Below are 25,878 nucleotides of genomic sequence, written 5' to 3' on the forward strand. Positions count from 1 at the left end.
TAGAGGAGAGCATTCTATATTAGCGAAGTGCAGAAGAGGAGGAGTGTCAGTTGGTGTTTGGGACCGTTTAAGTCAGTTGCAGTGGATTCTGTGAATGGAGAGAGAGAGAAGGCAGATGATTGCTGAAGTTGGAGAAAGCAGTCAGATGAATCTTAGAACAATGTTGGAACTGTCAGCTGGAGCTGCCAGTGTATCCGGATGCATTAAAGCATTACCAGTCAGATGGAGGAGTGGAAGTTGCCAGCTGGAGCAGCTGAGCCAGAGGAGTGAAGCTGTGGTGATGGAGGGAGAGAGAGAGAGCCCTGATTCCACCAGGAGAGAGAGAGAGAAACAGTCCTCCTAATAGGGTGAGGTGTTCTAAACTAGTTTGCTTTACACATATACATTAACCTTGCTTTGATTTCCTAGGTTAGATTCCCTACTGTAATGTTTTATTGCATTGCTAATCCTTTTCCTTTCAGCGGTGTGCAGTCTATTTACAGTCCCTGTAACCTTGCTTTGATTTCCTAGGTTAGATTCCCTACTGTAATGTTTTATTGTATTACTAATCCTTTTCCTTTCAGCGGTGTGCAGTCTATTTACAGTCCCTGTTAGTTAGATGTGGATGTGGTCTTCACAGAGACCCTGCAGATTTGTGTATGTGTCTATTATGTGTTGGTATTGTTGTGTAATAAAGATACCCCAGTTCTTAGTGAACCATTGTGCAGAAGTTATTATTATTAGTGAGGCTAACCTTTCTTCTAGTCAGGTGCAGGTGAACGGATGCATCTCCCGTCCATGTGGGTCTGAGCAAGGGGGTAGAGGAGAGCTTATATTTGATAAGAACCTTTGCATAGTGAACCAGTGTGCTTCTTATTCTTGTATGAAAAGGTAACCTGTTCTTCTAGTCAGATGTTACTGTGAACAGATGCTACCCCTGATCAGGTAAGTGATAACTGAATAAGGGAGAGAGGAGCTCTTGGATTGAAGGATAAGTTGTACATCATCTAATTTGGCAACTATGGTGTGATCCAGAATATTGTAGTACTATACCCCTGATGAATAGTGAGACTGATCCCTTTATGTAATGGTAATCATAGGATATGCTGCCGTCTGGGTAGGTTGTCTGGGTCTGTATGAGACCGCGAGATCGCCGATTCTGATACTGCCGTCTGGGTAGAGAGGTCTGGGTTCGAATGGGACCGCGAGGCCGCCGATTCTGATACTGCCGTCTGGGTAGAGAGGTCTGGGTTCGAATGGGACCGCGAGGCCGCCGATTCTGATACTGCCGTCTGGGTAGAGAGGTCTGGGTTCGAATGGGACCGTGAGGCCGCCGATTCTGATACTGCCGTCTGGGTAGAGAGGTCTGGGTTCGAATGGGACCGCGAGGCCGCCGATTCTGAGACTGCCGTCTGGGTAGAGAGGTCTGGGTTTGAATGGGACCGCGAGGCCGCCGATTCTGATACTGCCATCTGGGTAGAGAGGTCTGGGTTCGAATGGGACCGCGAGGCCGCCGATTCTGATACTGCCGTCTGGGTTCGAATGGGACCGCGAGGCCGCCGATTGATTGACATTATAGGAGGTCTGGGTATGTATCTTAGGAATTCCCTGTCCTTAGGTGGTAGATATATGTTGAAAACCTTGTAAATAGGCCCTAGGGAGGGGGAGGTGGTAACGTTCTGGCTGAGTCTGAGGTGATGCTCTGATGAGCTGGTCCTATCTAATCAGAAAAACCAGGCAGAACAGTATTCTGTTCAGACAGCCACCAGAGGGGGTTGATGTGTGTTCTTTCAAACCTTAATGAACCTGATTTGCCTTTGACAGTGCTGTTTCCACCTCCTGCCAGGAAGCTGCAGCAGAGATGACCAAACTGGTTTTGGCTGGGCTAAGAGCTTCTCAGACAAGGATTTTGTCCAGACCCCAGACGTTTAGATTACTTCTGGAATTCAAGAGGAAACTTTGCACAGGAGAAGAGCTGGAGAAACTGAGGAGAAGTACTGCCTCTTTGCTGTGTGCTGTCTGTGTTTGGCCTGCAGTGGCTGTTTCTGCCAAGGAAAGGACAATAACTTTGCTGTGTGCCCTGCTTGAGACAGTTCTCCAAGGGCTTGAATTAGAGCTTGCCTCCTCTTCTGAAGTCTCAGGAACACAAATACTTCACCCTTAGTCCCTCTAAACTCCTTTACTGGGAGTTCTGACCTGCCAAGAGGTGCCTGCCAGTGTTCTGGGCCTCTGGAGGTTTCTAGGGCTGGGATCTTACAAATACTAAAGAAATGTGAAAATCAATGCATTGCCTGGTACAGATACATTGCAGTGGTGCGAGCAGAATTTCCGACGCATCGCAGCAGCCGAAGAATTGATGCAGTCCCTGGCCGCGGCTGAAGTGTCTACCATGTGATGAGTCCTCTGCACGAATCCCTGATGCCCGAGATCACCGCACCGACTCTGACATAGGCCCTGCTGTGTATGAACCGACGGATCGAGGGGATGTGGCTGGAATCGTCACAGCCCATCCAGTATCGTCACGCATCGCGTTGTCCTGGATTGTCAAGCATCGCACCGAGGCGCCAGGTCCCTCACAGTACGATACCAAAGCCCATGCAATAAGAAACTGACTCATCACCTCCTCTCCGGTAAGAAACCGACACCGAAACTGACCCCTCCCCTGCGCAGCAGTAAGCAACCTAAGCATCACCTACTCCGGAGCAAGGAACCAATGCATCACCTTCCATGTGTGTACTTAACGGAAGCATCCCCTTACCTGCGACTGTTTTTGCTTGTGTTTTTGACGCATCAAAGGTATTTTGTGTTGAAAGTGGCGCATCCACCAATTTCTATGAACAGAACTGTTTCCACTCTTTAAAAGTCATACTTTTATTACTGTATTGTGGATATTTGCAGTTTTGGTCTTGCTTGGTTTAGTCGATAAAGAGTACTTCTTTTTCTAAACTGGTATGGTGTCTATTTGTAGTGTTTTCACTATATTGCTATATGTGTGCACACATGCTTTACACCCAGCCTCTGAGATAAGCCTGTCTGCTTGTGCCAAGCTACCAAGGGGGTGAGCAGGGGTTATTTTATAAGTGTATCCACCCTACCCTGACTAGGAAGAGGGGTTCCTACTTGTACAAAGGTGCATACCATTGCAAGTAGAGACCCCCATTTCTAACAGTCTCCATCCCCAGAAATGCTCCACTGCTCACAGTGTCACTGCCATATTAGACAATGTCCAATGTGAAGTAAGATGAGCTATAGCCCTTATACTATATGACTACTTTATTTCAGTTGTTTACTCAGTTTATCAGCCACCCCCATTCTCCAACTTCTTGACAAGGTTTGTCTCATCTTTCCTTTTAAATCATGTTCAGGTCATCTCCACCACACCCTTTCACTTCAATGCCATGTTATTTCTCTTTTGGTGTACGATGAGGCAGTACCAATGTTCATACCTCATTTACTGACTATCTGAGACCTCTTCCTTACCTTATTGAATCATTCATCTGTTACAACAATACACACTAAACCTATATTATCCTAAACCCAGAACTACAATACCATCACTACTTCTCAACGTTGGAGCCTTGCCTCATCACTATCTATGACTGGTAGCAAGCAAAATATGCAGCTGAACAGAGCACCACTAGAACTGTGCCCATTAATTCATTGACTGGTGGCCTCCAGCAAAAGTAAAAATATTTAAACTCATCTTTGATGCTGAGTCTACAAGTCCTCCTTCCATCATCCAATACTTCTTGTGCATATTTTTGACCTTTTTAAAATACATGAATGTTTCACGTAATTTTGCATTAGTCCTATCTCATCTTGGCTGTGCCAACGGACTCTATCTTAGAGCAACTAAAGACCTCCTGTGCAAACTCTGGAGGTCCCTGAAGGAAGAAGCATTACTTTGTCTTCGTCTTTGAACTTCACATAAAATCATTCTTATCTTGCTTGCTTTCCACCATAATGATTGGACATGGGAATGGTTACAATGATCTAGTTCAGGGTTTTCCAAAGTCGGCTCGGGAGGGCCAGGTCCATGCCAGATTTTTAGCATATCTCCATTTAGATAAATGTTGTTATTTTAAAAAACTGGCATGGATCCAGCCATCCAGGACCTACTTTGGAGAACAGTGATCAAGATGAAGAATCTGATAGAATGACAGAAGTCACAAGCTTCAATTAATCTGATCTACAATGCCCAAAATTCTATCCAAACTTCCAAACTCTACATTGGGAATTTTTTTTAACACCTACATCATGAAGGAGCAACCGATTCTTCAAAATCAATCTTCTCAGAGGCGTGGTACCCAAAAGAAATTCAAATAAGTCTGCTATCCTTGAGAACGAAGAGCTGATTGCCCAACTCCGAACTGCAATTTGTTGGTCCAGTTTTGTATATATGTATGATAAATACATGTATTTAGTATTTATATAGTGCAAACGTTTCCAAAAGTCAACAGAGCGATGTACAGAGTTAATGAGAAGCCTAAGGTCAATAAGTGATATGAGCGGTTGCTGTGTTATGGAAAGTAAATGTATTGCAATGCAGTCTCCCATGCTCAGGACGAGCTCACCTCGTCATGATCCACGGTTGCGCTGTGCTCATGACGAGCTGACTCGTCATGACCCGCCCGGCGCTCACACGCGGGGATACTTCCCCTGCTGTGCTGAGCGTTCGAAAGAAACGGGCATGGTCATGACGAGCTCAGCTCGTCATGAGCACAGCGCCACCGTACTGCGTGACGAGCTGAGCTCGTGATGAGCACCGGGGCGCTGTGCGCGCCCCACCCCGCCCCCCAGCACAGCGGGGGAATTACCCCCGCGGCCAAGGGGTTAAAGAGGTGAGTCTTCAACTCATTCCTAAATTAGAACAGCATTGAGTAGTCCTGAAGAATAAAGGGTGGTGTTTCAGATCCTGGGTGTATAGATAAAAAAGGCTGGGTGCATTGTTTTGTCCTTTTTACATGTCTTAGTCTGCAGTCTGATGGTGTTCTGTCTGCGGGTGGGAAGAGATCCACCAGAGATGTAGACTAGGGTTGGGTGCCATATTCCATTCCACCAGTGGAATTGGCGCAATTTTGGTGACTACACGGTATTCTTATAAAATCTATCGATGACTACGAATCCTTGTGACAGAAAGAGGCAGTAAACATGGCAGTGGTGTACCACACTGGAGGAATCATCTTGTTTACCTTAGAATACATCAAATGTTAATACTTGAAGTTGTGCGCTGTCAAAAATCTCAATTGTGTTTGACTTAATAGATCATTAAGTTGCTCCATGTAAAAAAGGATATAGCCCACATAAACGGTGCACATGACAACTAACTTGCCTCTTCGTTCACGAATAGCATTGTCGTTGGAGTGGGGGTGAGAGGCTGAATGTTTCTAGGTTCATGTTTAAAAACTATCACTTTTAGTAAACGCCTCTCAATGTAGTGATAAGATATGATGCACTAAGGCGAAACTCTTGTTAAAGAATGAAACTTTTTTTAATTTTTAAGACAGTTTATTATATTTTTCTGTAATTTCTCTGCGTGATTTCCATGCCAAATGTTTCCATTGTTCAGCTGCTGTTTGGGCTCTTAAAGTCAGGACAGATCTATGTCTCGGCTCCCCCTGTCAATTTTTGGGTGCACCCATTTCTACTACAGTACTGTGCATAACAGTTACTCCAGAGCTCCCTTTCTCAATATCATTCTCTGTGGAGCAATATCCTGTTTTCCGAGATTCCAACCGGCTTCCATGGATCGCAGAAGGATAACTCTTCCTATGTATATGTTGTATTAAGGAAGAAATATGCATTGGCGATACCAAGAACTTGTTTTAAAGTTACAGGTGCATTTTTTGCATAAAATGGAACAAACAACAGTCAAATTATTCATATGACTGGTTCCGCACACTCTGCCCTAAGTAAGTCTATGCTATTTTGCCAACTTCCATAGCCTGCCCTCTGCCTGTCAGGCTGGAACGCAACGATTACTGTGGCAGGCTTATCTTCAGAAACCACCCAGCAACATGGGCATAGCTTCTTCTTTGACCTCCTGTGGCATCAGGGAGCCAGGGCCAAAAAGCACATTTTGCTTTACAAAACTGAGCATGCGCACTGCCTGGCCATAAACTATGCTGGCAATGGGCCTTTGTAGTGCCCCTGAAGTGCTCCAGAAGATTCTGCTGCTCGGAGTCTTACTCCTGCAGCTGAGGGAATCAGACGGATCTAACAGCAAGTTCCTGTGGCCCTAGTAGGCAGTGAACAAAGAAGAAGTGTCCCAAATGTGCCATGCCTATTTAGCAGGAGAGTGGTAACAGTGTAGTATGGAGCTGGTGCTGCATTTAGAGGAACACAGTCACAAACATATTACTAAAGCATTGTGTGGTAACCACTGTCATTGAAAGATGGCACATTTTCCATTGAAATGACCAATGCATTTGCAAAATAATATAGTTTTGCTGATAAACCTATACAGCACACAAACAATAATGTGTGGAAATTTGAAAGCACATGCATCAATCATTTTTGAAAGCGCAAATGGTGCGATTCGCAAAAACCGGTTGTTTGCTCCCGCAAATAGGGCATTTGCGATGCATCAAGGTTCAAGACACTCACAATTTGAGAATTCGCAATTATTTGCGATTTCTCAAATTGCGATTGCATTTAAGGAATCGCAATTTGCGATTCCTTAAATGCAATGCAATAACCTCTTTAGAATAGCGATTTCACTAATAGGGGGCGAACATTACCATGAAGTTGAACTTGATGGTCATTTGAAAAAAGCACTTTGGTGCATTTATCAAAGTTTTATGTTGCGCAAACACATGCCCTGTGGGCATGTGTGTGTGCAACATGAATGCACATCACTATTTCAGGGGTGCAACAGGGTGTCATTTTGATACCCTTGCACCCTTGAAATTGCATGCGCAATTTGCGAGTACCTGTAGGTACTCGCAAATTGCGCATATCCCATCCATTCCTACGGGCCTCCAAGCCCATTAGAATAAATGAGGAGCCATTCCTTGATTGCGACTCGCAATTTGCGAGTCACAATTAAGGAATATGTAGGAAGCGCTATTTTCTCAGCGATTCCTACCTGCATAGGCATCTGTGCTTCCTTATTAGCTAATCCTTATTTTTCGCTAATAAGGAATCGCAAATCGCATGTTTAATGCATGTGCCTGTTGGTTTCAGCATATTTTGTCCTATGTGCATCGCCATTTATGCATCAGCGATAAGTGTCTTGATTTGTTTTAATCCTTTTAAAATCTTTGCTACTATTACACTTCAGAAAAGTGATCATTTGTGTTTTCCTAAATGATTATTTTCAAATGTTCTTGCTATCCATTTATATGTATTTAAATGTGGCGCTCAAACAAAATTACATCATGCAGCCTTTAAATTCACACCTGCAAGATTATCGCATAGTTCATTTTACAAAGTCCTTAACTTTGCCTTAAATGAAAGAAAAATAAACACCAGTCTCCATGTTAAAAACAATAAGCAGCAATTTGTCATTAGAAGAGACTGACTTTTGAGCTTTGACTTTGAATGTACAGCCAATGTGACAAAAGAAACATAAGATTTAAAGTATTCCTTAATGCTTGATCACCTTCTGAACTCCAGCATGATTACTTAGCTTCCCTCTCAAGGCTCAAGGGGCTGCTGTATTTGGGCCACCTCACAGCTCTACACCACTGGTTGCTACACTCCTGGGTGTACCTTCCTCCACAAAAACTATCATTTGAAGCTTTTTGTCTTTGCACTTGTGCTGCATAATTGCAGCAAACATGCAACGAGGAATTAGTCAGGAGAAATACAGACATTGCATCTCTTTACACCAGCCTTGGGTTGGAGCTCCATTTTGGCGCGAACCTATTTCTACAAATCTTTGTAAATATGTGTTTGCATCAAAATCCATGGGTGGATGTACGCAAATGCCCATGCACCACCCACTGACTGCATCCTGGATGCAAGGTAGTGCAAGGCAGCGCAATGTGCTGCATCTGACTATTTTGTTTTACAAAGTCACGCAAATCAACTTTGGGTCGCTTTGTAAATCCCCAAAAGGATTTTGCGATGGGACTGCATCTAAAAGTGATGCAATCCCAATACAAAATCTTTGAATTAGTATCCTAAATTGAATAGCTGGGGATATATTTGTTGTTGTACTGTAATGAGTATATTGTAGTGGTCTGATGATCAAATGTTGACCATGTAGAAGTGGTGCATCACCAGGATGCATTCTGGCTCTGTATAAAATACTTTAAATTCTTACTCACTCTTAGTTTAACATGTGTCCTCTTACGCAGCCATTTTTCCCTTGGATTGGATTGGCTCTGACTAGCAGAATCTGTGCCCTCTTTCACCTGGATTTTTGCAGTTTCATACCGCATCACCTACAAAAATAAACAAACAATAATATGTGAAAGAGATAAAATGATTTCTCAACAAACACTTGCAAGAGGGCAGTAGTTGGTTCTTTAATCTGAAGCAGTATCCAATACCATTCAGTGATCATATTGAAATCCATAAGGTACATGCTAAATGAACAGCTTCTGTACAACACAAACAAGATGCCCACAATGCAATGAAATGAAACCGGTCATTTTATAACTGAGGTGTACATCTTTTGCACATTGCAAAGTATTTATTTGTAATAATTTCACTCATTTGATGAGAAACAATTATTGTTAACACATTTACCTATATTAACAAATTGTATGACATCAAGAAAACATGTAAACATTCCGATGAATTTTTTATTTAACCCCTTCATTGCGGCGGCTATTCCGCCGCAGTGCTAAGGGGGCGGGGCGGCCGCACGACGGCCGCATGCTGGTGACGGAACCGCTCCGTCATCAGCCGCGGTTGGGCTGTGCTCATGACGGAGCGGTTCCGTCATTGCCCCGCCCGCTCAATAGAACGCCCAGCGCAGGCGCGGAATCCGCGCCACGCAGGCGCGGCGGCCGGGCCATGACGGAACCGCTCCGTCATCAGCACAGCGCCACTGCAGCTGATGACGGAGTGGTTCCGTCATCAGCATACAAAGGGTTAAACAAAAGACCATGCAACCTATTCTCCATGAGCCTCACATGTTGCCAAATATTTTGTGTTCCAAAGATAACAATTTACATGTTGAAAACCAGTGATACAGGACTCACGTGTTCGTAGATGATCTGGAGGATGGGTCCATATATCTCTAAAATGTAACCTCTCCATGGCAAACCTGAGCACCTATATATTCTTGAAACTACTGAAAGGATTTACACCACACCAAGTAAAGATACTTCCCTGAGTAAAGTTCTACCATTGTGCCCGGTTTGTTGGAATTTTGATCAGTTATTTCTTTCTGTATCGATGAGCAAAGGTATATTCCGTATTGATGACATAAGCAAGCTATTTGAATTAAAATGAGAAATGGCACTTCAAAGACTTTCCTTTTTTCCTAGCCCCCACATGACAGGTCAGCATTAAACTTGCCATGAAGGACCCAAAGTGGATCTTTGGCACCAACATTATAAACAAATTATGCCTTTTGTTAGACCTAGCATCCTTGTCGTGGTTTCCCCTGAATAATTGCTTTCTGACCTCCTGTTATGCTGACTTGATTTTGCTGGCTTTAGGATTCTGGTCACTTTACCACTTCTAATCAGGGCTCAAGTGTATGTGCTCAATGCTCTAGACATGGGAACATTGGCTTATCCACAATTGGCATAATTTATTTACCTATAGGTACCTAGTTAAGTGCACTCCATATGCCCAGTGCTTGTAAATTAAAGTCTACAGCACTGATTGTACCACCCACGTAAGTAACACTTTAAACATGGCTCAGGCCTACCACTGCAGAGACTGTGTGTGCAGTTTAAACTGCCATTTAGACATGGCAAATTAACATACTTGCCAGGCTCAAACCTTCCTTTTTATCACATGTTAGTCACCCTTAAGATAGGTCCTGAGCAGCCCTATGGTAAGGATGCAGTGTATTTAAAAAGTATGACATGTACTTTTACGTTTTACATGTCCTGGTAGTAAAATACTCTTATGGTCGTTTTTCAATACTGCAAGGCCTATTTCTCTGATAGGTTATTATGGGAAGTGCCTTATCACATTTTATAAGTGTAGTTTACCATTGGGCCAATATAGGAAAATCACAGTTGGTGTATCTGGACTCTTTTCTTTTACAAACACAACTTATAGAGAAGTTTGTTTTTAAATTGCAGAAAGTTGGTATTTTCTTCCTAAACCTTTTGGTTGGTGCCGCCTGCCTGTCCCTGAAATACATTTCTGAGATGGGTGACAGCTTGCTTCCTGCACACAAAGGCAGAGTAGGTGTGATTGAGCAGCCAACTGCATGTTGATGGGTGATTCTGAGGCAGGATGAAAGGGAGGAGCAGACACTTTCACCTGAATACGACTCTGCCTGTCCCCACACAAAGGGTTGCATACTCCACTGTAGTAAGTCTGGGGCCAGGGAAGGAAAGGCAGGGCATTGTGCACTTCAAAACATCTCTTTGAGGTCTTCCTATTGCCAAGAAGAGGAGCTGCTGTGCTGTATGAGGACTGCCACTTTGCTAACTGCTCTGCTTGCTGCCTGCTGATTGCTATGCTGTAGGAGGGACTGACACTTTGCTACCGGCCTTGCTGTGATGCCTTGCTGTCTGCTTCCTCTTGCCTGGAAGTGATTAGAACTGGACCTGCTCTCTACATACTGATAGTAAGTTAATAATTGATATGATCACTGAAGTATCTTGGTGCTGGCAGTGCTGTCAAACTACAGTTATCCAGGAGAGACTAGAGGGAGGAAGAGGAAAAAAGCCAGGTCTTTACTAATTTTCGGAAGAGGGGGTGACCTGCTCTGGATCATAAAGATAGGGGCAGGGAATTCCAAAGATGGCCCGCTAGGAAAGAAAACCTTCTCCCACCCTAAGTAATTGTATTTATTTTTGGAATGATGGAAAAAAATGTGGCTGTGCAGGATCTTATGATTCTAAGTGGGGAGTACCAATAGAACAGATCCTGCAGGGACAGCAGGCTCGAGCTATATAGCACTTTAAAGGCACGGCTTTCAATTTCTCTCTGTCCACTAATGGCAGCCCATTAAGATCCTGCACCTTTCCAGATACAGACGCAAATTTGGGCAGCTTCAGGAGTAGTCGTGCTGCAGCGTTCTGCAGTGATTGCAGATTCTCAAGAAGGGCTTTGTTTGTTTGTAACTCACTAGGGATGAACCTGAAGATCTTTGTTAACCTCTTAATTAGATAATAACAAGAGGATGTAATATAATTTATCTGACTAGAGAAGCTAAGTTTGTCATCAAAAAAGAACCCCAAGAATTTGTGCCTTCAGTGTTGGAGATGGTAAAGGCCCGAGTTCGGTAGGCCACCATGTGGTATCCCACAAAGGGGAATTCTTGCCAAAAAAGATCACCTCACTTTTTCAGCATTTAACTTTCGGCAATTTATTTGCATGTTCAGACAAGCGCAAGACATTTATTGAAATTGCTGGCTTCAGTGACCCCATCATCAGGAATTGATACAATATTCTGGTTATCATCAGCTTAGGAAATAGCTGTTAGACCAAAAAATTGAACCATTTGTTCCAGCGAAAAGATGTATATATTGAAAAGTGTAGGGGACAGAGATGAGCCCTGATGCCCCCTGCAGGGCAGGCAGTAGGTTTCCAATTAAAGGCCTAAGTGCTCCACTCCCTCCTATCCCTGCCCCCTCCAGGCTACTGATAAGGACCTCATGGATCACCGTATCAAATGTGGCTGAGAGATCAAGGAGGATCAAGCCTTCCCACCCTAATCCGCAAGCCTACGGATCTCTCCCGGTGCCATCACCAAAGCGGACTCTGTACTATGCTTTGGTCCGAACACATATTGCGTTGGATTCCGTAGGTTGGAGGTGTAGAGATGGTTGGTAAGTCCCTCATTCTAGAGTTTCACCAAGACCTTAGCAGGGAAAGGTAGGCGTGATATTAGGCGGTAATTTATGGTCATGGTAGGGTTTAAAGATGATTTCTTCATGATCAGAAGGAAAGATGTCTCCTTCCAATCCGCTGGATACACTGGGGCCTGCATACCCTGGAGCCAAGACTTACATTTAGAGATGGGGCGTGAGGCCCTCTACTCAAGCCATTCACTGGCCCCAAGCCCAATACAGCTCCAGTGTCCAGTGGATCCCAAACCCTGGACACTGATATTCCTTGCAAGAGGAGAATGCAGGTGTTAGACTTGTCAGCTTAAGGGTGATCTTCCCCCGAACCTTTAGCCTTCCCCAAACATTTTCCTAGGTCGCCCATAGGGCATGGTGCTGTGTGAGTAAGAAGCAGGACATGTATCTTTTAGTTTTACATGTCCTGGTAGTGAAAAACTCCCACTTTTATTTTTCTCTACTGTGAAGCCTATCCCTCTCATAGGTTAACATTGGGGGTTACCTAATACATCTATTATGTATAATTTCTGAATGCAAAGAAGTTGGATAGTCATGTTCGGTACCTATAGGCTTGTAATGATAAGCCTCTTTAATTTTAAAGTTAGATTTATGATTTCAGCTTAAAAAAATGCCACTTTAAGAAAGTTGTACAAAAGGGGGTGGTGATGGACGGAGCATCTGAACCAATCAAACACTCACACCCAGTCAACAGATCTGGGTTTACTCCATCACCATTCTTTTGCCCACTCTGCCACCCCAGTTCAGACATGGCCATATGCAAATCAGTCTGACCCTGTGCCTCATGGGAACAATCCAGCCCGAACTGCCAAGCCATGCCTTCCCTGGACCGGAAACAAGCTTCTGAGGACCGGTTTCTGGCATTCCAGCCGTCTTCAGCCCGGCTTGCTTGAATCCAGTGGCAAAGTGAGCAAGGGACTCACGTCTGAGCATACCCTGCCAACTTATGGCGAACAAAGTGGTACAAAAGGGGGTGGTGATGGGCGGAGCATCTGAACCAATTAAACACTGACACCCAGTCAACAGATCTGGGTTTAATCCATCACCGTTCTTTATCCCACTCTGCCACCCCAGTTCAGACATGGCCACATGCAAATCAGTCTGACCCTGTACCTCATGGGAACAATCCAGCCCAAACTGCCAAGCCATGCCTTCCCTGGACCGGAAACAAGCTTCCGAGGACCGGTTTCTGGCATTTCAGCCATCTTCAGCCCGGCTTGCTTGAATCCAGTGGCAAAATGAGCAAGGGACTCATGTCTGAGCATACCCTGCCAACTTATGGCGAACAAAGTGGTACAAAAGGGGGTGGTGATGGACGGAGCATCTGAACCAATCAAACACTCACACCCAGTCAACAGATCTGGGTTTAATCCATCACCGTTCTTCAGCCCACCCTGCCACCTCACTTCAGACATGGCCATATGCAAATCAGTCTGACCCTATGCCTCATGGGAACAATCGAGCCCGAACTGCCAAGCCATGCCTTCCCTGGACCGGACACAAGCTTCCGAGGACCGGTTTCTGGCATTTCAGCCGTCTTCAGCCCGGCTTGCTTGAATCCAGTGGCAAAGTGAACAAGGGACTCACGTCTGAGCATACCCTGCCAACTTATGGCGAACAAAGTGGTACAAAAGGGGGTGGTGATGGACGGAGCATCTGAACCAATCAAACACTCACACCCAGTCAACAGATCTGGGTTTAATCCATCACCGTTCTTCAGCCCACCCTGCCACCTCACTTCAGACATGGCCATATGCAAATCAGTCTGACCCTGTGCCTCATGGGAACAATCTAGCCCGAACTGCCAAGCCATGCCTTCCCTGGACCGGAAACAAGCTTCCGAGGACCGGTTTCTGGCATTTCAGCCGTCTTCAGCCCGGCTTGCTTGAATCCAGTGGCAAAGTGAGCAAGGGACTCACGTCTGAGCATACCCTGCCAACTTATGGCGAACAAAGTGGTACAAAAGGGGGTGGTGATGGACGGAGCATCTGAACCAATCAAACACTCGCACCCAGTCAACAGATCTGGGTTTAATCCATCACCGTTCTTTAGCCCACTCTGCCACCCCAGTTCAGACATGGCCATACGCAAATCAGTCTGACCCTGTGCCTCATCATGGGAACAATCCAGCCCGAACTGCCAAGCCATGCCTTCCCTGGACCGGAAACAAGCTTCCGAGGACCGGTTTCTGGCATTTCAGCCGTCTTCAGCCCGGCTTGCTTGAATCCAGTGGCAAAGTGAGCAAGGGACTCACATCTGAGCATACCCTGCCAACTTATGGCGAACAAAGTGGTACAAAAGGGGGTGGGGATGGACGGAGCATCTGAACCTATCAAACCGTCACACCCAGTCAACAGATCTGGTTTTAATCCATCACCTTTCTTTAGCCCACTCTGCCACCCAGTTCAGACATGGCCATATGCAAATCAGTCTGACACTGTGCCTCATGGGAACAATCCAGCCCGAACTGCCAAACCATGCCTTCCCTGGACCGGAAACAAGCTTCTGAGGACCGGTTTCTGGCATTTCAGCCGTCTTCTTCCCGGATTTTCTGAATCCAGTGGCAAAGTGAGCAAGGGACTCACGTCTGAGCATACCCTGCCAACTTATGGCGATTCGCGAACAAAGTGGTACAAAAGGGGGTGGTGATGGACGGAGCATCTGAACCAATCAAACACTCACACCCGGTCAACAGATCTGGGTTTAATCCATCACCGTTCTTTAGCCCACTCTGCCACCCCAGTTCAGACATGGCCATACGCAAATCAGTCACGGCTGATTTGCATATGGCCATGTCTGAACTTGGGTAGTGTGGAGTGCAAAAAAACGATGGATTTAGGCCCAGATCTCTGTACTGGGGTGAATGTATGACATTGTTCTGCATTCTGTCCATCAACTGTTGTTTTGCATTTGTCACCCCGAGTGGGATGGGTATGCTCAGACGTGAGTCCCATGCTCTCCACACCACTGGAGTCAAGCTATCGTGGCTGAAGACGGCTGATAGCCAGAAACCGGTCCTAGAATGCTTGATTCCGGTCCAGGAAAGACATGGCTTGGCAGTTCGGGCTGGACTGTTCCCATGAGGCACAGGGTCAAGGCTGATTTGCATATGGCCATGTCTGAACTGGAGTGGTGTGGAGTGCAAAAAAACGATGGATTTAGGCCCGGATCTCTGTACTGGGGTGACTGTATGACATTGTTCTGCATTCTGTCCATCAACTGTTGTTTTGCATTTGTCACCCCGAGTGGGATGGGTATGCTCAGACGTGAGTCCCATGCTCTCCACACCACTGGAGTCAAGCTATCCTGGCTGAAGACGGCTGATAGCCAGAAACCGGTCCTAGGATGCTTGATTCCGGTCCAGGAAAGACATGGCTTGGCAGTTCGGGCTGGACTGTTCCCATGAGGCATAGGGTCAAGGCTGATTTGCATATGGCCATGTCTGAACTGGGGTGGTGTGGAGTGCAAAAAAACGATGGATTTAGGCCCAGATCTCTGTACTGGGGTGAATGTATGACATTGTTCTGCATTCTGTCCATCAACTGTTGTTTTGCATTTGTCACCCCGAGTGGGATGGGTATGCTCAGACTTGAGTCCCATGCTCTCCACACCACTGGAGTCAAGCTATCCTGGCTGAAGACGGCTGATAGCCAGAAACCGGTCCTAGGATGCTTGATTCCGGTCCAGGAAAGACATGGCTTGGCAGTTCGGGCTGGACTGTTCCTATGAGGCACAGGGTCAAGGCTGATTTGCATATGGCCATGTCTGAACTGGGGTGGTGTGGAGTGCAAAAAAAACGATGGATTTAGGCCCAGATCTCTGTACTGGGATGAATGTATGACACTGTTCTGCATTCTGTCCATCAACTGTTGTTTTGCACTTAAAGTTGGCATTTTTCTGCTCTAGAACACTCTAGGCCGAACTGCCAGCCTCGGTCCTCCCTGGACTAGAAACAAGCCTCCTAGGACCGGTTTTAGGGTTTCACCCCCCCATGTGGGCATACCCGTCCCACTCGGGTTACAAATGCAAAACAATTGATGAACAGAATGCAGAACAATGTCATACATTCACCCCAGTACAGAGATTTGGGCCTATATCCACAATTTGTTTGCTCCTCGGGCCATTTCAGTTTGAACCCAGCCATATTCAAATCAGTCTTAACTATGAGCCCAATAAGAACAGTCCAACCCAAACTGCTCGGCCAGGTCCTCCCTGGTGGTGTGGTGAGAAAAAGAATGATGGATTTACCACAGATCCTTGTGACTGGGGGTGAATGCTGCATGGTCCAGCATTCAGTCCATCAATTGTTTCTTTAGCTACAAGAGGGTGAGCACAGGTTAATTTAGGGTGCGTATCTGACTTTCCCTGACTAGAGTAGTGGTCCCTACTAGGACAGGGTGCATACCTCAGCCAACCAGAGACCCCATTTCTAGCAGTAACATTGGCCTATACTCAATTGGCTAATTCAAGTCACTTGTAAGTTCCTAGTAAAGTGGCCCAGAGCCTGTAAATTAAATGCTACTGGTGGGCCTGCAGCACTGATTGTGCCACCCACTTAAGTAGCCCTTTAAACCGTTGCAAATAGCCGTTGCAGCCTGTGTGTGCAGTTTTGAACTGCTATTTCCAACCAGTAAAATAAACGTTTTGCAAGGCTGAGACCTTCCTTTTTGATACATACAAATCACCCTTAGGGTAGGCCCCGGACAGCCCAAAGGGCAGGGTGAGGTATAAATAAAAACTAGAACATGCAATTTCAAGTTTACATGCCATGGTAGTGAAAAACTCTTAAATCATTTTTCACTACTGCCACGCCTATCTCTCCCATTGGATAACATTTTAGTTACCTTGTTGCATTTAATAAGCTGTAATTTCAAAATGGAAGCAGGTCACCAGTTCAATTTTGGTGTCTTTGGAATTGTAACAAAAATCCTAACTCATGGTGAGGTCAAATTTAAAATTTCAATTCTGAAAATGACACCACTAGAAAGGTGCTGTGGCAACAAATAATGGACGGAAATGTACCCAGAGTCAAGAGATCTGGATTAAATCCATTGTTCTTTTGCTCACTATGCCACTCCAGTTTGGACCCAGCCATTTGGAAATCAGTCTTGACCTTGCTCCTCATGGGAACTGTCCAGCACGATCTGCCAAACTGGGTCCTCCCTGGACCGGAAACAAGCATCCTGGGACCAGTTCCGGGGTAACACCCCTCATCAGCCAGGCTAGCTTGAATCCAGTGGCAAAGTGAGCAAGGGACACACGTCTGGGCATACCCATCCCACTTAGTGCGAAAAGTGCTGTGGCAACAAAAGGTGGCATTTTCCTGCCTTAGCCATTTAATGCCTCTAGACTTTCATGGATCACATGACTGGGTGACTGGGTGTAGTTGACAGTTTAGTATCGTGTATTCCTGCTAGATAGCCACACACATTAGGAAGCTTAGGTGTGCCTGGAACGGCCATCACTAGCAGGATAGGACCTGAATAGACTGTGCCCTGCCTCCACACTAAGGGCTGCATACCCCTTGTAGCTAGGGATGGCAGGATGCCTGAGGGCTTCAAAGTGAATTTCTAGAAGCTACTCCCACCTTTCCAGAGGAAGGGCACCAGATATAAATATTGGACATCAGACACAACCTTGTGAGCCCACTTCTGGACATGTGGATACTCTGCCCGGAAGAGGGACTGTTGTGCTGCTGAAAGGACTGCCACTCTACTGGTCTGTGCTTTCCTGAAGTGCTGCTCTGCTGTCCTCTTGCATAGAAATGGAAAACTAGACTTATCACCTTATTTTGAGTCCAGGGCTACTAAAGTGACTTAAAGGGTAACCTGCTGGCCTTCTGTTGGAGCCGCAGGGGTATAAAAGGCTCCCCAACATACTGTACCAGCACCCGGACCGGTATGAAGTGAGTTCCTGAGCCTCTAGCGGCGCTCCTCAGGTTTACTGTGGATTCAGAAGGCTGTATTGAAGTTTTTAGGCTCTTTGTGACTGCAAATGGGCCCATTCATGTCAAGACCTTGCTTCCCACACCACCTTTCAATACGTAGCTCCGGCAGCTGCCTCTTCAGTCTACAGCATCAACCAATCACAAAGCTCCATCAACACCCATCAGCGAAGTCTAGCTTGCTTTTTGCATTCCTCCAGCAGCCTCCTGCAATGCTCTCCCTGCTCCTTGAAGCCCTGTCAAACTGCGAATGAGACTCTTTGCGCTCATTCGAGGAAGTAAACTTTCTGTAGCCTAATCTGGTAACTGTCGACAACCAGCTCTCCATTGCGGTCGGCCTGAACTTTTGACTTCACTACATCCTGCGCGACCAGATTTCCATAGTTGGCGCTTTGTGCTTTTTGGATCTATTTTCACAAAAATCTTTAAAAATTCATAACTCCGGTTCTACTAATTGGAGTTTTGTAATTTTTTTATTTATTAAAAACTCCTTTGTAGTGTATTTTCACTGTGTTATTGTTTGAAGAGTTGCAAAAATACTTTACACATTGCTTTTGATAAGCCTGACTGATCTATGTCAAGCTACCCAAGGGTTGAGCACAGGTTAATTTTAATCCAATTTCTTACAGCAGGCATACTATTCCCGCACTCTCCAGGTCATGAAATACAACTTTGGTCACACCCAGGCGGGCACAGTAAAACATTCTGCTCCCGCCTGGGTGGGAAGAGAGTTACTGAGCCTGCACCCACCAGCTCCACAATGGGTGCAGGCTGGGGAGTCAGGGGCATGGGGGATTGGAGGCACCTCAATCAGGTTTTTTTTAAAGCGCACTACTCACCCGTAAGGGTCTGAAGGCGCTGGGGGTAGGGAGAAGAGCAGCTCTGGTCAGTTGAAGAGCCAGGTTTTGAGGGTTTTCCTGAAGATCTGCAGGGTGGAAGTGCATCTGATGATGATCTGGAGGTTCCTCCTTGGGGCGTGGAAGGCAATTCTGTCATTGAGATATTGGGGTCTGGTGTTGTAGAGGCACTTGTAGACATGGGTGAGTATCTTGAAAGTTACTCTCTACTCCGCAGGGAGCCAGTGGAGGTTGTGCAGGTGTTGGGTGATGTGTTCGTGTCCAGGGATGCCAAGGACGAGTCTGGCTGCTGTGTTCTCTATGGTCTGGAGTTTGTGGAGCAGAGACTTGTTTATCCCAACGTAGAGGGAGTTTCCGTAGTCTGCTTGAGTGCGTCGGTCTACTTTGATTTGGAGGGATCCATTTGAAGGTCTTTCGGTGGATGCAAAGGGTGTTGAAGCAGCTGGTGGCAACGGCTTTGACCTGTCGGGTCATGGAGAGAGACGAGTCAAGTACGATGCTGAGGTTTCGGGCATGGTCCGTGGGGGGGAGAGGGCTGCAGAGGGTGGTGGGCCACCAGGTGTTGTCCCATGCCGAGGGGGAGGGTCAAAAGGATGAGGACTTCTGTCTTCTCTTAGTTGAGCTTCAGGCTGCTGCTGCTCTCATTCCTTCCTGGAAGTTGGGTCTGGTGGTGATGGGGTTCTTAGTGAGGGAGAGGATGAGCTGGGTGTCGTTGGCGTAGGATACTATGCTGAGTCTGAGCTGTCTGAGGATGGCAGCTAGAGGGGCCATGTAGATGTTGAAGAGCATGGGGCTGAGCGACGATCCTTGGGGTACTCTACAGTTGATATCCATGGGTTCGGAGAGGAAGAGTGGCAGTCTGATTCTTCGTGTTCTGCCTACAATGATGAAGAAACTGGTGGCAATAAAAAAGATTGCAATTCGTCATCATTATCTGAATAGACCTTAATATTGATGATGAATTTCATAATTTTTTTAGAAATTAGATATATTAGGCTATTCACTTGGAATGATTAGAACGAGTATTGGCCATGTAGTGGTAATGAATGTCAACACTGGTTATAGTACCTATTGCATAGATCTACCATATCTGAATTACTGTACATAGACCATTTGGATTGGAGTTATGGTCTGAAATGTGTGTGGTTGAAATGGACCGAAATACGTGATCAATGGATTGGTTCCATTGATTTAAAATGAGCCATTTTAAGATTAGATTTAGAGTGTGGCTTATTTGAAAGGTATATAGTTGCATTTTGAGGAAAAGGCCATATGGAATTGATTAAAAAAAATGTAGGATCTCGTGCCTGTTTCCATCAAATTGGTCGAGATTTAAAAAAATATATATACATTACTTCATAATAATATTTTCTGTTCCCTACTGTAGAAAGTATAATTAGTTATATGAGAAGATTGGTTTATTGATTCAAGACAGGATAGAAGTGACTAGATTTAAGATGGTGGCCTCACATTTAGAATACTAGTGTCCAGCATCTATATGCTTTATGCCACCCTAGGTTTACGGGAAATCAACAATGAAATGGATAGATGTTGGAACATCATGCTAGACATTTGAGATTATTTTTCAATCAAAACTTCTTTTTTGACACACATAATTTTGATTAGACGTCTAAATCAGTTTGGTTGGATAAAATTAAGATGTATTATCAGGAGCGGAGTTTCACTGATTAGGACAGTTCCTGAAGAGGACCAAGATGGCAAATATGTATTTGCAATGCTTGTTCCTGTGACTTGAAAAGCGTCAATACTAAATTGGTATACTGGTTTCGATGTTCCCTTTCTCATATGAAATTGAAATGGTTGAGATTTTGAACCAAATATCTATTCTTTATATTTTTGAGATTGCAGTCGGTTTCATTAGTGCATTGACTTTATTGCTTCAAAACAGGAATATTTGACTGGAGCAGGATGGCGGTTATGTATTTGGAATGCTTATTTCCATGATTCTGAAAACCTTAATACTAAATAAGTTAATTGTTCTGACGTCTCCCCTTTTTATATCCTAAATAAATCAAATTGGTTGAGACTTTATAGCAAGTAAGTATTCTTTTTAGACAATAGGTTGTAATCAGTTATATTAGTTTATTGGTCTTGTTGCTGCCAAACAGGATATTTTGTGACTACATTATGATGGCAGCCTTGTATTTAAAATGTCTGTGCACACCTTATGCATGTCAATATCACGTGTTCATTAGTTTTCCGAGAATGATAAATAGGAAAGAAAAAGATTGGGGAGCTTGTTGAGTGCCATCATGGACATGCGGTTTAGATACTGATTCGAGTAAGATATCGTGTAATGTGTGTATATGTGTTTTCTCATACTCGAGGTTTTGGTATGGTTATTTAAGTGGGACACATTGGGGTAGTTGGACCTTTTTTATTGTTTGTTATGTTTTTGTCCCTTTTACGCAAGATTTAATCATATTTCTTTAGATACACGTGGGTCAACATATTTCAAGATGCTGGTCACGGCGACCTTGTTTCCATAAGATTGTGTATTAAAGAATTCCCTCTTCTCTGTGTTCGTATGTTTTTCTTGTAATTATGTTGAGGAAAGTCTGACTTTAAATATTGCTTGCCTATTGCATTTTAGAATGGCGACCAAGTTTCTGGATGACAAAATTTCAAAGAAGCTCCCTTTTTTGATGCTTTTATGATTTTTTTTTTAAAGTTTAACTATTAAGAAGATGGTGTTTTAATGAAGCTTTGTCTGGTGCTTTTGTTTCTGATTTTGCTAATTGCATTGACATCGTGGTTTACCTTATCGCTCATGTTGGGGCAGTTATTGATGATTGTGTACTAGTAAAATAAAATATAATATTTGTGTGTTATATTTCTTATGTTTTGATTATAAATTAGGACAGTTAATGCACGGTATGAATTTATTTCTTTATCAATTGATGCTTATTATTGCTACCTTACATGCTATTTGTTCATGACATCAAGATTTATCATGTTGGTGTTTGATCTTGATTTTAATTAAGTATAGATTACCACCCACACTATTGAGGATTGTATAGACTTTGATGCATTATCAATAAAACCGTTGTAATAATCAGGATGAGTCAGAATTACTAGGATCTAGCTTTTTCAAAAAAACGTGGGTATGCACATTTTTTCCATCAGAAAAACATGGGGCTAATCACACCATCACCAGTTTTCTTTATATGTCTGGTTGCACATGCCTTAAAGAGGGTTTTATTTCGCTTGTTGGGTTCTGTGCTTTTTTCTTTCTGTTTTCTTAAAGTCTTTGCTGTATTTTTTCTGTTCTTTATATATTTGATAGATTTTAATATCGCGATTATTCATTGCTTTGTTTATATTTTGGAAAGACTCATATTAGTCTATGATGTGTTTTAGAAGTATTTATTTTGGCGTACTTAAACCTTATTAATTTTGGATTTTGAATCAGTGATGTAATTCAATTCACTACATTTGCAGTCTTTTAAGAGGGAGGTTTTTGTGATTTGATATATTGTAGAATGTTTACGTTATGAGTACATTGTAACTATGTAGACATATTTTTTTACATAGTCTCTACAGCCACAAAGAAGTTTGCTTGAACTAATTGCGCTGGCTGCATGGACTCTCTTGGAAAGGAAATAAAAAGGAATGATTAATGACATCAAGATGTTTCATCATAGTCTTTTTACACATATTGGACTCTATAACTGTGTTTAATCAATAGAGTGAGTGCTCCCTGATTGGGTTTCTGTATGTCTCTAATCTGCTTTGGCAACAGTATCGTTGGAAGGAGATACTGTTCGTGGTTCCACCTCCAGAGACACTCTGGGACAAATTTGAAAGAGCTGTGCTGACTTTGCCCTGCTGCTTTGTAAATTGTTTGAAATAGCTTTACCTATAGGTTGGCATTTTGCAGCCGCGGGCCGTGGAGGGAGTTACGGTGGGGCAGGGAGGCGGGGAGGGGGAGGGGCAGGGTGGAGAGGGCTAAAAAACGGCACCTGGATAATTACAGGTAAGTAAACAATTTGATTAATAAAACGAATTTCGTAGCGCGCACTGCATCTCATTTTGCGATGCAGTGCGCGCTACGAAATTCGTTTTATTATTTAAATTGTTTACTTACCTGTAATTATCCAGGTGCCAGTTTTTAGCCCTCTCCACCCTGCCCCTCCCCCTCCCCGCCTCCCTGCCCCACCGTAACTCCCTCCACGGCCCGCGGCTGGCATTTTGTTTCTTCCTAACACAGCCCATACCATAAGGCACTGGCCATTTAGTGCCACCCAAGTGAACTTCCACTCCAAAAACTTTTTCTAGGAATACAGTTGAAGGCACTTGACTTAACCAGTGATAGAGGTATCTATAATTACTAGTTTGTCTTCATAAGTGTTCTATATAGTAATCAAGACATTGAAATTTGCAATATAAATTCATCAGTATATACCGGCATTGGTATATTTACTTATCTTACTGAAAACAAGCACAATTCATGACAGTACTGAAACTGTATATGTATATTTTCATGTTAAAGACACGCTCCCTCAACTTTGTTAAGGACATTTGAAGCACTTGTACCTGACTCGAGAGGGACATTTACTGACACTTGAGTTACTGTAACTTTGTGGACAGACTTGCTAAGCAGTTTCTTTTGACTTGAGGAAAACATCTAGAAAAGGTTTGAGGGCTTGCAGCCTCCTTAAAGACTACAAGTTGTTGGTTCCGATTCAAGAAGGATAGCTAATAATTGGGGAACATCGTTTACGACGCGGTTTTTACACCGCAGTGCCTTTACCCCGCAGCTATTACAACGCAAGTCGTTACTACGACTTGCACTGGATGGCGCTGTGGGATAAGGAATCTTGCAATTTTATATTCCAACACCTTCCCTACTGTTACGGGGACTGGTGTTGGAATATAAAATTATAAGATTCCTAAATCCACGCCCTCCAACGCAAGTCGTTGTAACGACTTGCGTTGTAAGACTTGCGTGGTAAAGGCATGCGTTGTTACAACATGCGTTGTAACAACGTACATCCCTAATAATTACTTGAAGTACTGTAGCTATGTGGAAGACTACACCCATTGGCTTTGTCAATGGTTGTTTTTCTTTTCTATTACCCTTCTTGCGTTACTCTATTTTCCTTTTGTTCCTAGCTCCTTTGCTTCCGTTTTCTTTACTGAATGAGTTCCATTGTTCATTGGATGAAACATATATGCACCCGACATTGACTTATAACTGTCTCTGGCTGAATACGTATCCCAGGATGGGGGGCGGGGGGCATGGGTCACCGCGACTCACACAATTCAGAAACCTTTCATACTCATTCTGTGTGTACCCCCTGCACTTCAGACAGATAATGATTATTATAAAGATAAAGAATAGGAGAGGTCGTAGGGATTGACTTGAGCGTCATTTCTCCTCTCCTCGGCTAAGCCGAACGGTACACAGCCATTCAGAGCAATTCAGACTTGACATTTACAAAATGCGCTCTGTTGTGAAGAGAATATAGAACTGCAGAGCGGTTTCATTTGCTGTAATCCCTGGAGGAGTAAAAAGCATGGAAATATCTTATAATGAGCTAGTTTGGCATAGCAAGATCACAGCGCAAAATAATGTGTCTGTTGAATGTGCACCGGGTAAAGAGTGGACATGTGCGCTGTAATATCAGCCCAATCCTCTGGCTAATTTGAAGTCATATTCGCTCTGTGAACTAAAACATAACAGAACTGAAGTCCTGCAGGGAAAAACAGGGCGAACAAAACCCATAGGCATGCAGCTGGAATGATGCTTTGAAGCAGTAGCGTGGGTCCTGTGTGCATGACGGCAGTATCGCTGCTATGATCAGCTGTACATCCTCTACCTCTAATAATATTAATAAGAATTGTTGTAATCATTAAAATTTAATGTTTTTTAATATAACTTTTTAGTGAACTCCTTGCCTTACATCGTCTTTGTTCTACACTGCCTGGGAATGTTGTTTTTCATTTCATCCTCTACCTTCCAACATTCTTTTTTGCATTTACTTTGAAGTTGGTTGGTCTCTTTGTTATCATCATGGGTCTTGTCCTGTTATTACCTGCTACTTCCGTTCCACTCACATTATTTGGAGAATTATTGCTGGCTTCCCTTCCATCATTTTGACCAAAGCATGAGGGATGGAGTGAGTTAAAACCTGCACACACATGCTGCAATGGGAGGCCTGAGACAGGATTACAGGGCTGCTTAACTGGGTGGCACAATCAGTGCTGCAGGCCCACTAGTAGCATTACAGGCCCAGTTTTTATGGAATACCACTTTACTAGGGAGGTATAAGTAAATTAAATATGGCAATTGGGTGTAAGCCAATGTTACCATGTTTAAAGGAAAGAGCACAAGAACTTTAGCACTGGTTAGCAGTGGCAAAGTGTGCAGAGTCCTTACGCAAGCAGAAACAGGAAGATTAAAGGCATCATGTTAAGCTAAAACCACGCCAATCATGTCAAGTCTAGCACACTTTAACTATGCTGCAAAAGTGCCTGGATTGGCGCATGGCCTCAGTTCGTGCTGGTCAGCAGGGAGAGAGCAGAACTGCACCACTTCCTTGTAGATATGGTGCTGTTCTGCTCTCGCCATATGATACTAGGCAGTGCAAAAACTTTGCTTGCTGTCCTGCGTTGTGTCAAAGTCTTAGCAAATCCGGGTTGTAGTGTCATTCTCGGGAGCAGGTTGATAACGAAGGAAGCTGCAGGATACTGGTCCATTTAGGGAGTAAAATTATATGGGGGTCAGAATGCAGTGCTTACCTGTTTTGTTGAGAACACGCAGCCCATCAACCATGTAGCGCTCACAGGTTTGGATGGTATGCGGGCTAGGGATTCTGATGCTGAGTGTGATCTTCGGCATGCTGCCAGAATGCCTGCTGCGCATGCCCAGAAGTATATTAAAGAAATTGCCCGCCATGATTGAGATAGGTGTGGCTAAGCAACAAAGAGCAGGTGAAAAAAGTGGAGAACTAGAGCCCATCTGCTTCTGATTCAGACTGCAAGCTCCCTTGACTCTGAGACTTACTAGGAAAATATTCAAAATAAAAGAAAGAAAATAAAAAAACCATGGGGTATATTATCAAGCCAGGCGATAAAATTATCGCCGCTTTATCGGCAGAAAACTGCAGATGAAGCGGCGATAATG

At 44.2% G+C, this 25,878-nt stretch overlaps 1 protein-coding gene across 1 annotated transcript in view; it reads right to left on the reverse strand.

Annotated features, from left to right (window-relative positions):
- Positions 1 to 25,878, reverse strand: part of PITPNM3 (PITPNM family member 3) — a 1,384,705-nt gene that overhangs the window by 120,124 nt on the left and 1,238,703 nt on the right. The window contains exon 12 of the mRNA XM_078679323.1: positions 8,253 to 8,369. Within this exon, the coding sequence (XP_078535449.1) occupies positions 8,253 to 8,369 (117 nt within the window). The remainder of the gene's footprint in view (positions 1 to 8,252; positions 8,370 to 25,878) is intronic.

This window comes from Lissotriton helveticus, chromosome 3_1 (genome assembly GCF_964261635.1).
Source record: "Lissotriton helveticus chromosome 3_1, aLisHel1.1, whole genome shotgun sequence".
In the NCBI taxonomy this organism is placed as follows: domain Eukaryota; kingdom Metazoa; phylum Chordata; class Amphibia; order Caudata; family Salamandridae; genus Lissotriton; species Lissotriton helveticus.